Raw genomic sequence first — 14,509 nt, forward strand, 5'->3', positions numbered from 1 at the left:
TATCCATAGAACTCCCCTATGACCCAGCAATAGCACTGCTAGGGATTTACCCAAGGAATACAGGAGTGCTGATGCATAGGAGCACATGTACCCCAATGTTCCTAGCAACACTTTCAACAATAGCCAAATCATGTAAAGAGCCTAAATGTCCATCACCTGATGAGTGGATCAAGAAGATGTGGTATATATATATACAATGGAGTACTACATGGCAATGAGAAGAATGAAATCTGGCCATTTGTAGCAAAGTGGATAGACCTCAAGAGTGTCACCTCTTCCTTTAAAAATGTCCAGGACACCATACTCTCCTGCTTTTTCCTTCTTCCCTTGCTCTCCTCATAAGTTTACCTTGCTGGGTCCTCATCTCCACAACCTACAAACATCGGCTTTTCCAAGGACTCATTCCTCATTCACCTTTTATCTCTGAACTCACTTCAATGATACCTAAGTCCAATCCCACAGTTTTAGATCCTGTATATAATCTACCAATGCTAAAGTTTATCTCTAACCTAGACTTCTCCCCCAAAATTCAGACATACATCATTTCCCCATTAGATGTCTAACTGGCATCTCAAATTTTCCATACCTAAAACCAAATTCTTGATTTTATTTCCCAAAATTTAGTCTTTTTAAATCTTCCCTAGCTCAGTAAATTAAGAAGTCCATCACTTCAGTTGTTCAGGCTAATATACATTGGGTCACCTTTGAATCTCCCTTTGCACCTTTAGTCCACATTCACAGGGACAGAAAATCCTACTGGCTTTACCTTCAAAATACATGCAAAAGCTGGCCTCCTAGAGTATTATTTTAGGTATGCTTTAACAAAAACCCAACCAAGTTCCATTACTTCCCATTGTTATCAGCCTCATCTAAACTCTCTCTGAGTCACAGTGAAACACAATCACAGGGTTCTTTAATCTATCAAGTAAGATCCTGCTAAGTGGCCTTTACCCATGCTTTCTCATGTGGCCTGAAAGCTCTTCCCCAAATATCCACCTGGCTGGCATCAACCTCACCTCCTTGAAGTCTTCAGTGAAATCCTCTCTATTACTGTATTGAAACTGTAGTCCAGCATTTTCTCTCTTTTTACATACTTTATTTTTCCCGTAGCACTTGCCACCATCGAGCACACTACATATTTTTTTGGTTTTTGTCAGTCTCCTCCCATGATAATGTATATCCTCCTTCCCTTCAATAAAGGCAGGGATTTTTGTCCGTTTTGTTCACTGTTTTATCCCTAGCACCTAGAACACCTAGAATAATAGTGCCAATAAACATTATGTAATAATAAATATTTTTAAAAAGAATGAATGGATTAATCAATGAGTGCTTCTTACTCATATCTCATTCACACTGTCTCCATTAGCTTGCATTAATTTATTTCACTTTTCCTTTCTACTAAGTATAGGTTGAATATATGTTACCTTTCATTAAATACTAGATACTTACATGTCAAGAAAATGTAAATGATTTTGAATTCGTAAATTTCATTTTGGCTACTGAGTTTCAGTCAATATTTTTGAATCCCGAGATACTTCGTAAAATATGAAAAGTTTACAATTATATCCCCTCCCAGAACCTTCCATTAGAGCTGTCATATATATTAAATGTGTGTATATTATAAATCAAAAACAGGGTAATATTTTTTGCCTTAATCAGTGGTAAATGTTTTAAAGAAAATAAGAGAAAAGATATTTTATTTTATCCATACATTTATCATTCATTCATATTCTTCATTATTTTATTCTTAATGATCCAAATTTCTTTCTTCAGCCTACAGAGTACATCTGGTACAAATTGTCTTAATTTTCACTGTTAGACTTAAAGAGTATCTTCACTAGATGAAGAATTCTGAGTTGACAGATTCTGCTTCAGCTCTATGGTTTCCCAGATTGCTAAAGGAAAGTGTGTGCCATGCCTAGTTTTTCTCTGCTTGCTTTCAGTAACTTTTTTTTCCTTTTATTTTACTCTAATATGCCTACTCTGGTTCCCTTTGAATGTATTTTCCTTGGATTTTACATAGTTCATTTAACCTATAAACGTCAACTGTTTTTATTTTATTCCATTTTGTTTTTAATCAAATTTGTGAAGTTGTGTTTTGTTTTTTTTTTTCTAATTTTTCATCCAAATACTTTTTCTGGCCCTTTCTCTGCATGTTAGATTTCAAAACCACCCCAGACATTTCCATGGTTTTGTTCTTTTCCCCTTAATCTCTTCTGTTTTTTCTAATGATTCTGTCAATCTATATCCAAGTTTATTTATTTCTTTACCATATCCATTCTGCTAATAATAAACCCATACAGTGGATTTTTAATTTCAGATATATTTTTCAATTCTAAAATTTCCACTTTTTTGTGGCTAATAATTCCCATCTTTCAGTTCATTACAAGCAATTTTGTTTTATTTCACTAGTTAAAATAGCTCCCTAAAAGTCCTCATGTAATAATTCCATGATTCTCAGTTATTTCAGAGTTGGCATGTGCTCATGTTCACATGGTGAAAATTATTCTATGGAGGCTATATTGTTCTGAAAAGTCCTGATGTTTTTGTTTTCTGGGGTCATTTCTTGTACCAATACAATTACAGACTGTCATATGTCCCATGTGTGGTGCCTCAGATCTCAGTTCAATTCTTAAAGACTTATTTACAGTCTATCATCAGTTTGTCATGATCATCATGGCTGCAGGAGTGGGCTAGAGACTTGGGCTGAATTTTTCTTAAATACAGAATTCAGATCCTTTTCTGGCTATCTCTTTTCTTGAGTTGCCCATTAACCTCCATGTAGTGCTGACTAGCCAAGTGCTTTTCACTTTAATCTTTCTGGCCAAAAAAGTTTCTCTATCAGAGTGAAAAACAGACAACTCAGCCCACGCTGGAACACATGCTTCATGTCTTGATACCTCGCTAAATCTTGGCTCTTTAGAACTCTCACATAAGTTGTTTTCTGTATTATGTACATTTTACATAGGTTATTGTGGGAATATCACGTTGTTAGGAGTTTGCCTATCGAAGCAGGTATCAGAAACCTTCCAAAGTGATCTTTAATTTTGGAGACTGTATTATACATTTTCTCTTATCAGTTATGCCTTTATCATAATATAATAAACTGATAAAAATGATTATTTTCTTGAATGGAGGACAAAAACAAAGCTTAATATTGTAATATTTAGCAAGGGAGATGAATTGCTTGCCACAAGAGGTTATACGAAAATGACGATTAGGAAACGCAAAATAACAACTAGAAAATATCAAAACTTTGTTAAACTGTTGTGTAAGCTTGTATCAAAAAGTCACTATATGTATTAGGCTTTACAATCTTGTACACACTGAATAACCTGACTAAATGGAGCCCTACAATACTTAACTCATAGTAAATTTTTCTATCCCAAGTAAAATTAGTGAGAAATTCTGTTTTACAAATTCAAAACCTAATGGTTTATTTATTTAAAAATTTTTTAATGTTTAATTATTTTTGAAGGAGAGACAGAGACAGAGCATGAGCAGCGGAGGGGCAAAAAGAGAGGGAGACACAGAATCTGAAGCAGGCTCCAGGCTCTGAGCTGTCAGCACAGAGCCAGATGTGGAGCTTGAACTCACCAACCACCAGATCATAACCTGAGCTGAAGTCAGACGTTTAAATAATTGAGCCACCCAGTCTCCTCTATTTATTTATTTTTAAAGTTCATTTATTTATTTTGGAGAGGGAGAGAGGTAGGGACAGAGAGAGAGGAGAGAAAGAATCCTAATCAGGTGCCACACTGTCAGCACAGAGCCCAACGAGAGACTCAAACTCACAAATCATGGCATGACCTGAGCCAAAATCAACAGTCAGACACTTAAATGACTAAGCCATCAAGGCACCCCTGAACCTAATGATTAAATTTATTTAATTGATTAGTAATACCTTCCATTATTTACAGTGTACCTAAAATAACTTAAGTGAAAAATATTCATAGACAAGCTATATTGCTCAAAACCAGACATTTCCCAGAAAGAAAATTACCTAATACTCTAATGATCAAGAAGTCAAAATCACATGGGACAGGCTACACAGTACATATAGTTTGAGGGCTTTATTTTGGGGAGAATTAATTTTATTTCTGGGCCCAGATGCTGACATGCTATCTACATTAAGCCCAGAATCGTACACAATATTGTCTAACCATTATACTTACAGGAAGTTCTATATAATGCACACCAATGAATATAAATACAGTATCACATAACAATAATTTAAGCTTCTTTTGTGATTTAAACCAAATGTCAACTAATTATTACATCCTAAACACATTAAAAACGCCAGTGCAACTCTTTACCCATTCACTCATAGGAAGTGACTTTGCCTCCTACTTTACCCAAGAAAACTGAGACTATGCGAAGCACTTCAGCTTTTTTCCCTGTCATAACACAATCTGATCTTCATTGGCATCCTTTCCTTTCTCTTCACGCTCCGAATTTTAGCCGAAAAATCACATTGTCAAAATTTTTACAGACACTTGTCCTAATAGTAATTCTAATTTCAATATTTACAAATTGAGAAAATATATACACACCCACGGATTTACAGTATACTTCCTTCAATAACAAGGTGCTCAGTGGGCTATACCCATTAACTGGGAACTTTCAAAACTTAATATAATTCTTTTTCATGTAATGCCCAAATTTTTAGGTATTTTCTTTTAAAAGTTCTGACTTTGATATAGGTTCCTTACTGTCCATGTTAGGATGCTAGGAATACATCCTTATATCACATGAGTACTTGTGTATAGAACACGGTGACACAGGATTACTACTCATTTTCACTTTTGCAAAGTTTGCAAAGACAGTGTTTGCTCCTTTCCAAATGAAAGAATCATATAACTTGTTTATATTTATTCCTTTTTCTTTTTCCTAACAGGAGGCTCCCATCAATTCTAAAATTTCATTATAGCAATCATATTGGATTTATATTTTGCATACCCACGGTTTTTTAATTTTTCTACCTTTATTTATATATCATTGATTTGATTCACTTAATATTATCCTGGCAGTGCTTGACGAAAGCCACATCAAATATTTCATAGACCGAGGCAAAGAAACAAAAGGAGATAGAATATATATTAACCCCCAGATCTGAAGTACAGAAACATTCCCAAGCAAAGCCAACACATGGCAGAATTAGGACCAAAATCCAACAAAAGGACCAATGAAAGAAATAGTGCTGCTACAAGCACAAATTCATTTCTAGAGACAGTAAAACAAATAAACTGATGTGGGCAAAAGATGGTAGCAATAATTATCACCCTGACATAAATATAACCACATTACTCTCATTTAATATTATTATGATTATTTTCAAGTCACTGGGAGCAGAAATATTTTTGTACCCCTTTTTCATAATGCAATCTTCACACTGATTACTTAAACACTCTGTTTAAAACAACAGTTCTTCCAGGCAAGACCTGTACTTTAGAATTATAAATCCTTTGACTTACAATTTTTTTCTCAGCTCTAAACAGTTGGGATGTCACAGTTCCTAATGTTATTGAAATAAAACTCTGATCTACTTCCCTAGCCAGGCATATTGCATATTAAAAACTAATTTATGTATGTCAATGTGATATTCTAGCTAAGTAAGTGTTCATTTTGAGAGTTAAAAAACATGAAGTGATAACTCATATTTAATAATTGATTTTGCAAAATTCAGATACTCACTACTGTACGGACCTTCCTCACCTATTTTAAAGTACAAGCAGAACTAAAAACTAAAACTGAGTAATTTCAGTCACGTAGTATTTTATACCATTTTCTTTCTAAATCTTTACTTTCCAAGTTATCTCTGTTTTAAAGATACTAGTCATTTCATTTGTTCATTATAATTTCAAAATTTGGGATTTCAAATATCACATTAAACAATCTGGTTTATAAAATTAATCATTTCAGAGTTATGTCAACAAAAGCCATGGCTTCAACATAACAAACATTCATGAAAGGAAAAAAGCCCAAAAGGGAAAAAGCACCTCTGAAACAAAATGAAACCTGTACTAACAACTGAATTCCAAAGAACAAAGATGACATTTAAACCACATTCAAGGGCGATTATCACTCTATATCATATTGTATCACATTTCACACAGAATTCACATAAAACTTTCCACAGAATTTATAAGATCGTATTACTACCTTATATCCAGGTCCTAACTGATGAATTGCAAATATCTGCGCAGGGTTGAGTGCTTCGCTGAATACATACACAGCACCAAGTTGACCACAGAACACCCTATTTGCATCAGCAGTTTCTGAAGATCCGAGAAAGCACTTGTCATAGCTCTATTTTTAAAAAGTCACAAAAAAGTCAATGTATTATTTTGTAATGGTAAAATATTTAAGGATACTTGCCTTCACTGTCATGTATACCTTTAAGTATAACAATATTAACAGAAAAAAGCATCACTTAAGACTTTATGGAAAATGAACATGGACTGAAGGGGGAGGGGGAGGACGGAAAGGGGGTGATGGTCATGGAGGGGAGCACTTGTGGGGAGAAGCACTGGGTGTTATATGGAAACCAATTTGACAATAAACTATTACAAAAAATTTTTAAAAAGACTTTACGGAATATTTACATGATAAAAGCCAGCTAATGGCCTTCCAAAAAAAGTAAATCAGTTAAATATTTTGTATCTATGGAAAAGTAAAACAAACAATAACCACCTACTCAATAATCACTTAACAACTTTGCAAATGTTACACCTGAAATAGTTACACACTAATTTTAAAACTCACATGCTCTAACAATGGTCCATATATAGAGAAAGATTCACCTGAGTCAGAGTGACTATTCCAAATTTTAACCATAAACACATAAGGCTTAATTTTAGAAACTACCTAATTCATCCACCAGGGATATATATTCCTCTATTTCTCCACACAAAGCAAGGACAGAATGAAAATCAGTTCCCTTTCTCCCATTAAGTAGGCATTATGCAGAACCAAATAAGTAATTATCACCAAAGTCTGCTGGCTAAAGCACATGGTACAGTGCTCTCTATCTGCAGAGTTCAAGACCTAAGAAGTCACATTTAAGACCCTTCCCTACTCTACTTGTCTAAATCTCACCTAATACTAGGCCCCAGTTTCTTTTGCCCATTCTCAAAGATTATTCCACACCTTTGTACTGATAAGCACATTATATATGTATGGAATCCCTTTGGTGTCTCAATAGAATAACAAAATATTTCTGAATGAATTATAAAGACAGAAGCTCTTCATCAAAACCCAATCTGTAATTAAAACTATAGGAAGTTAAGAGTTTACTGCACAATGTATGTGTATGTAAGTGTTGCGGCCCAGGGTTCTTCATTTCTTGGTGTACTATTGCAAATATTTCAAAAATTGAAGTCTTCCTTCCTTCTTTTTTTCATTTCTTTTCTTTTTTTTCATTCTAAATATAACTGTAGATTTAGTGACAGCCAACAAGGTCATTGGGGTTACCTCCACTCTATAATAAAGTCTCCCCTTTGGAGGGTGGACATAAAGTAGAATTTAATCTGACAAAATCATTCTCAAAAATTTATGGCCCAATTATGAGTTTCTAGGACAAAAAAGCAAGCTTGTCCTATAAATGAACAGATAGTAAAGATTTTAAACTTTGCCAGACACATGTGGCTATTACACAATCTTACTTGATTTTTTTTTTATATGTTTGTTTGGGTCTAAAAAAAACCCTTTAAAAATAAAAAATAAGAAACAAGATTCTTAGCTCTCAGGTCATGTGACAACAGATCAAGTTTCAGATTTGGTCTGCAGGGAGTATTCTTCTAACCTCTGACCTTGGGAAAACATGGACTATAGACACAGTACTATTTAAAAGAATATAAGAGAGAACAAGAGATCTCTGCCCTTGAGGAAATTAAAGTCTGAAGAGATGTAGACAACAATGAGAAGTGAATTTTGTTAAAGAAAGGCAAGTTTTTATAAAGCCAGGTATGCTGGAATGATTGTGTATTTTTGGGTTTGAAGGTAAAACTACTGGCATTTGAACACATCTTTTACTTGGTTCTAACAGGCCAGGATAATGACAAGGGAAAGTCCAAAACAGAGCTCCTGAGGGTTTAACTCTAGATACGTTCTCTCCAAGATACAATTGTATCACCTCCCTGGCTGCTAACATGCCAGTCAAACCTAGTATTATTATCTTTTGTTCTTACCACAATAGGTCATTTAATTGATCTCCATGCTTCTGCCATTTTCTGCCTTTAAAATATTCTCAATATTGTGGCCTGACTGACATTTTTAAAATATGAGCCAGAATCATGCCACTTGTCTGCTCAAAACCTTCCAAAGATTTTTATGCTGGTTAATGTGGGAAAGCCCAGGTATTATGTTTGTGTATGATGCTCTGCATGATTTCACCCTCTACTGGCTGATTAACTTTAGCTCTTAACATTTTTCTGTACATTACTCTCTCTGTTCTAGACAAACTGGCTGCTTATTTGTTCAATTAACTTTCCATTCTGCCTTATAAGCGCTGCACTCGCTGCTTTCAGTGAATAGGATATTTCTCCCCAATATCCACAGTACTTGCTCCCTAAACTCTTCTCACTAAGATCATCTCTGTACCATTTGGCTTCCCCCTTCCCTACACCTATACTTTCTATTGCTATTCCCACTTAATACATCTTCACAGCATCTTTCACTATTTTGTAGTAAATAATAGTGACAACATGTTATACTGATTCACTGTGTTTACAGTCTTCTTTTCACATCCAAATAAAGTGTAATACAGTGTGTTTAATGCTTGAAATCTGGAAAGAATACAATATTGCATGAATGTTTTTGACCTAATACTTAATAATTTATTTGAGCAATTTTACTTTTTTCTATCTCTAATCATCTATTTTAGCAACTTCATTATACTAAATTTGAGATCTAAAATTTATCTAACAGAATACAACTTCCAAAGTACAACTAAGTTTCTATCAAACTATTATAAAATTCATGTCATGAATAGTGATAGATCACACACTCAAATACATGAAAGCACAGATTAAGAGAACAAAACTTACATCATTTGTGTTTACATGCCAAGCCATATCACCATAGGATACCAGCTGTCCATTAACATAACATCGAATTTCACTGTTCCTCCATCGATTATAAATGTGGACAATGCTGATCATGTACCACTTAAATAAAAAAAATAAAGATCTTGATATGTAATGTTTAGTACAAAGCAATCATAACATTCACAACACACCTTAAGAAATGGTTGAAAGAATACTAACAATTATGCATCACTATTTCAAGTTCCCCTCAGATTTCTCATTTTGCAGATGAAAGAAGTGACTGATAAAAGAATAAATGTGTTATGGAGACAGACCTAGAATGCCTTGAACTGTGAAATGACACTCCTTCTACTATACCAAGATCCAAATATTATGGAAATATAACTATATTTGGTTTATCCATTTAATAACACTTATATTGTACCATGCACTGCGAATACTCAAGTCTGACCAGAGAAACCACAGGATCAGCTCTCCTGAAATTTGTGGTGTAGTGAAAGAGACATCGACAAGTAAGTAAATATAAAATGACAAATAATGATTACTGTGAAGGAAAAAAAATAGCATAAACTGAGAAAGATTAACCTTGATTTCTATTTTGGGTTGCATGGTCAGGAAAGGTAAATCAAAGGAACAACATTTCAACATTTATTTTTAAAAAATTTTTAATGTTTTATTTCTTTTGAGAGAGACAGATCAGTTTATAAAGAGACTTATAGCACGCTTTTAGTAATCTGCCTTTGTTTTTTCCATAATGTCATATCACTAAGGAATTTTGAGCACGAAAATGGAATGATCATCTTCATTGTCTAGGAAAATAACTGGTAGTAGAGAGTAAGAGGGATAGTTAGGCAAATCTGGTTAAAGATAAACCTGAAAACTACTGCAAGGTTGAGGTAAGAAAACTATAAAAGTCTAAATTAAGACAAAGACATTGGTAATTTAAAAGAAGGGGGATAAGGACTAATTAACAAAACTCATTGAAAATGCTGGTACAGAAAAGGGAAGTCTAAGGATGGTTTCCAATTTCTCACTTAAACTGGCAGTGGTAAAATTAACTTAAGATAATTAATACAGTTAGCCAGTTAATTAGCCAGATAATAAGATGTGGAGCTACAATCAAAGAATTTGCTTTTGGTCATAACACTGATATTTGATAAAGCTGATGGATGAATAAATGAATGCACAGTTGAATGAACAAACTAATCTCAGTGAAGGTCATAGCAGTTCTAGGAAAATTAACTTTAATGCTCTCTTTCCGTGGTACATTAACAGATACAGAAGAGACAAGTGCCTTTTCAAGTCAAAAGAGTCCAATGTTTCACATGATATTTTTTATATTCTTGGTTTATATTTTAAAAGTAATGGGAGGAAAATTGGAAACTGTGTATGCATAATGATATCATGTACATCTACTGAGGTCCACATTTAGTTAAGACTCAAAAACAGATCTAGAAAAGGATACCAAACAGAAACAAGAAAAAAATAAAACTGTAATAAGAATTCATAGAAAAATATAACATGATATTTATACAAATATCAATAGTAGCTAACACATATTAAGCACTTAATAATATACTAATAATTTACTGTGGGCTAACAATGTACTGAATTTTCATAAGGTAAAAGATCTGGTAAGTGGTACAGCTAAGAACGCAAGTTTTGATATTCAGATTTCTTTTAGAAAGACCAGTTAAACACCTTATCAAAGGATTACAATTTTGCTAGTGCACCTCCTGGAAAAATAAGAAAGAAAAAGAGAGAGAGAATGCATTTATCTTGAATAATGAAACAGTAAAATAAAGTATTTCTGGTTTTCAAGGCTTATGAGCATCTATGGTTTTAAAAACCTCTACCACCCCAGCCCTGCTCCTACGAATACTCCTTTGAATCAACATAAATAGAGCTCTGACAAATGGGAATGCACTTCTCATAAGAAAATAGTGTGAAGACAGAGAAAGAGAGAGAGAGAAAGAGAGGGAACCAATGGGTTAAACTGCTTTTCATTGGTTAATGACAATTTTATACAGTTCTTAATTTCACCCTAATTTTCCTTATTTATGCTCTTCAAATCACTGTTGATGAAAAAAATCACCTAGGGCATTTGTTAAAAACATATTCCCAACATGGTAATTGTAATTTCAAGAATCTGTACTTATGACAAGTTCCCACTGAAATTCAAAATAGTTTGGCACGTTTGGCAAACTCTCTTGGGTCTCATCCCAAATCTAATAAATCAGAATTTCTTGAAGAGAAAAACTGAATTTATATGAAAATAACTGGAATTTGTAGCAAAAAAAAACAAACCTCCATTCTAATGTATGAGTTTATTTAGAATCATTGCTTTTTAAGCTATTCTCCAAGCATATATTAATGAATGACTGATACACTGATATTCTTTTTTTTATAAATTATTTTTTAAGTTTATATATTTTGAGACAGAGAGACAGAGAGCATGGGGGAGAGGCAGAAAGAGAGGGAGAGAGAGCAAATCCCAAGCAGGCTCTGTAGGGTCGGCGAGGAGCCCTAAGTGGGGCTTGAACTCACAAACTGCAAGATCATGACCTGAGCTGATCAAGAGTCAGTTGCTTAACTGAATGAGCCACCCAGTTGCCCCACGCTAATACTCTTTAATAGAAACAGTTATTAGTGTCACTTAAACATAAAGCAAATATTTTTATTAGACTCAGGTAAAAATTTTTAAATATATATTTGAAAACAGCATCCTAAATAGTACTTTCTTCAATATGTGGCAAAACACACATGGAATCATAAGCAAATAAGAAAACAAACAAAAAGAAAAGGAAATGACATTCCATCTGCCATATGTGGGCTCATTGTCTCTGATATGGTTGTTCCTGTGGATAAATATTCCTTTGGATAAAAAGTAGAGTGTGCTCTTAAAGAAGCTGAACAATCTCCCTGTCGTGTCTCCAAAAAAGACCCCTGAACCTGCAAGCGATGACTGGCCTTAAGTATGTGGAAACAGAACTCCTATCCCTCTGTCCCTTGTTATTTTAAATTCTGGACTTTCAAATGATTGGTTACTCTTACACAAAGATAGAGTCCAATAAATAGCCAAGAATATCTCTCTAGAAAAACCCCAGATGATAGTGAATTATATCTTATAAATCTAATTCTATAATATAGTGGCACATTTTTTATTTTTAATCTTTAAATTGTTAGAGTAGACTTTTTAAATTAATTTATTTATTTATTTTGAGAGAGAGAGAGAAAGAGAGTGCACAAGCTTGGGAGGAGCAGAAAAAGAGGAAGGGGGAGGATCCCAAGCACGTTCCGCACACCGTAAGCACAGAGCCTGACACAGGGCTCGAATCCATGACCATGAGATTGGGACCTGAGCCAAAGTCAGATACTCAACCAACAAAGCCATTCAGGTGTTCCAACAAATGACTTTTAAAAACACGTATCAGGGCACCTGGGTGGCTCCGTAGGTTAAGTATCCACCTTCAGCTCAGATCATGATCTCAGGGTTCATGAGTTTGAGTCTCCTATCAGGCTCTCTGCTGACAGTTCAGAGACTGGATCCTGCTTTTGATTTGGATTCTGCGTCTCTGTCTCTTTCTGCCCCTCCCCCACTTATGCTCTGTCTCTCTCTCTCAAAAATAAACATTAAAAATAATTTTAAAAAATCCAAACACATACCAACCTGGCCTCTGAATATCTATATTCAGAGGTATATTTCAAGGCCCAAAACACTAACCACAGAACAACATCCCCCTCTTGAAGCCAGCATTACTGAAGAGCAGAAATTAGTGGAACCTTTATCTCAGGAAACAAGATTCAGAACTACTAGGATTAGCTGTAACTCCCTCAAGAAAATTCTCTCTGTTATTACCAAAACTGGAGGTTTAACACTTGACCTTTTAAAAGAGCTAATTATGTTTAAATCCATAGTGCATGACATGTGCATGTATACAGACTACTGTGAAGTCTGAATCTCCAGTCTAAAAACTTGTTCTGTTACCTAAACCAAATGCGATTAGAGGGAAGAAGAACAAGAAAAGGAGGAGGACTAAAAAAGAGAAGATGAAGGGGAAAGTTGGGGGAAATTGAGAAGGATGAGCAAAACAGGAGGAGGTAAAGGAGGGACAAGAGAATTTGGGGGAGGGGAAAAGGGAAGAGGAAGAATCATCAGATAGAACTGTAATTAAAGCAAAACTTCTGCATATTTTCTTCAAACATAATTCCTCAGGACTATAATTAAAATAACATAAAACTCATATGTAACTCTGCCTTTGAATAAATTTTGAATTAATAATATAACTTAAAATTGTTTAATATTGTTTTCATAAATGTGCTAAAATTGACAACAATGCATTATTTCTATATTACATACAGCAAATTTATACATTACATGGATTATTATATATATAATGACATTGCATACAAAATTACATAGCAAAATTTTAGGATCAGAATAAACATATAAAACTTTGTCATTTGTTGGAATTCTAAGTAATTATATTTTCCATTAAACCTGTGCAAAACACTGTCACAAAAAGCAAAAAATCTCTATTAATGCTCATGATAAAGCTCGAGTTCTCTACAATTCCAAAAATTAACTTAGTTTTGCAGTGTACATTACTACGCTGAAACAACAAGAAAAGTTTGTTACTTAACATATCATATAGTAACAACCTAAATGACTTGACCTTTGTTGCCATGACTACCTTTCCCCTTCCAGCCACATGGAAAAGCTCTTTGGCATCTTGCCCTTCAAAGAGGCACTGACCACAATGAGGCCCAGGCCTTTTTTCTCATTTTATTAATAGTAATACGTCATTTACTTTTATACCAGTAGAAAATAAACTGCTCAACAGACATTAGCTGTCCAGATAAATATAACCTACTCCTTCAGGAAACTTCTTTTTGGTTGTTGAAGTGTATTTTATTCATTTATCCAACATATATCGTTGGCAGTCTACCAAGCTCAAAACTCTGTGGCAGGTAAATGAGAGAATACAAAGATGAATACAATACATAGCTTGATCTCATAGTTATTAAATTATGCACATATAAATAAATAATAATTTATATTCATATAAATGAATATAAAGGTTTAAGACAAATAACTCTTGTAAGAAATACTGAGGTAATATGCTATGAGAGAGATTACATCTGAGAATAAGGAAAATCCAGGGCAGAGTCCATGGAAATAACGTTATGTGAAATGGAACCTAACGATCAGGTGGGACTTGAAGACTTACAGCCACAAATGAGGAGACTTGTCAATGTTTTCAGGCCAGACACTGAACATTTGAAAAGGAAAAAAGTAAAACACATATAGTAGCTCTGTTTTCACAGAATAAAGGGTAGAAGCAAAGAGCTGAAAATAAAATCCAAATCATGAAACACTCATGTTAACTCAATAAATTAGCTGATCGTAAGAAGCAAATGACTGGTTTGAGCAGTGGAATAATATGATCAGGAATATAAAT

General features: G+C 34.1%; 1 protein-coding gene across 1 annotated transcript in view; it reads right to left on the reverse strand.

The window, feature by feature from the left end:
- NBEA (neurobeachin) overlaps nt 1-14,509 on the reverse strand; it is a 655,079-nt gene that overhangs the window by 548,845 nt on the left and 91,725 nt on the right. Inside the window, exons 7-8 of the mRNA XM_029938475.1 lie at nt 9,048-9,167; nt 6,163-6,309 (exon numbers count right to left, since the gene is read on the reverse strand). Of these exons, the coding sequence (XP_029794335.1) occupies nt 6,163-6,309; nt 9,048-9,167 (267 nt within the window). The remainder of the gene's footprint in view (nt 1-6,162; nt 6,310-9,047; nt 9,168-14,509) is intronic.

Source organism: Suricata suricatta, chromosome 4, assembly GCF_006229205.1.
Source record: "Suricata suricatta isolate VVHF042 chromosome 4, meerkat_22Aug2017_6uvM2_HiC, whole genome shotgun sequence".
Classification (NCBI taxonomy): domain Eukaryota; kingdom Metazoa; phylum Chordata; class Mammalia; order Carnivora; family Herpestidae; genus Suricata; species Suricata suricatta.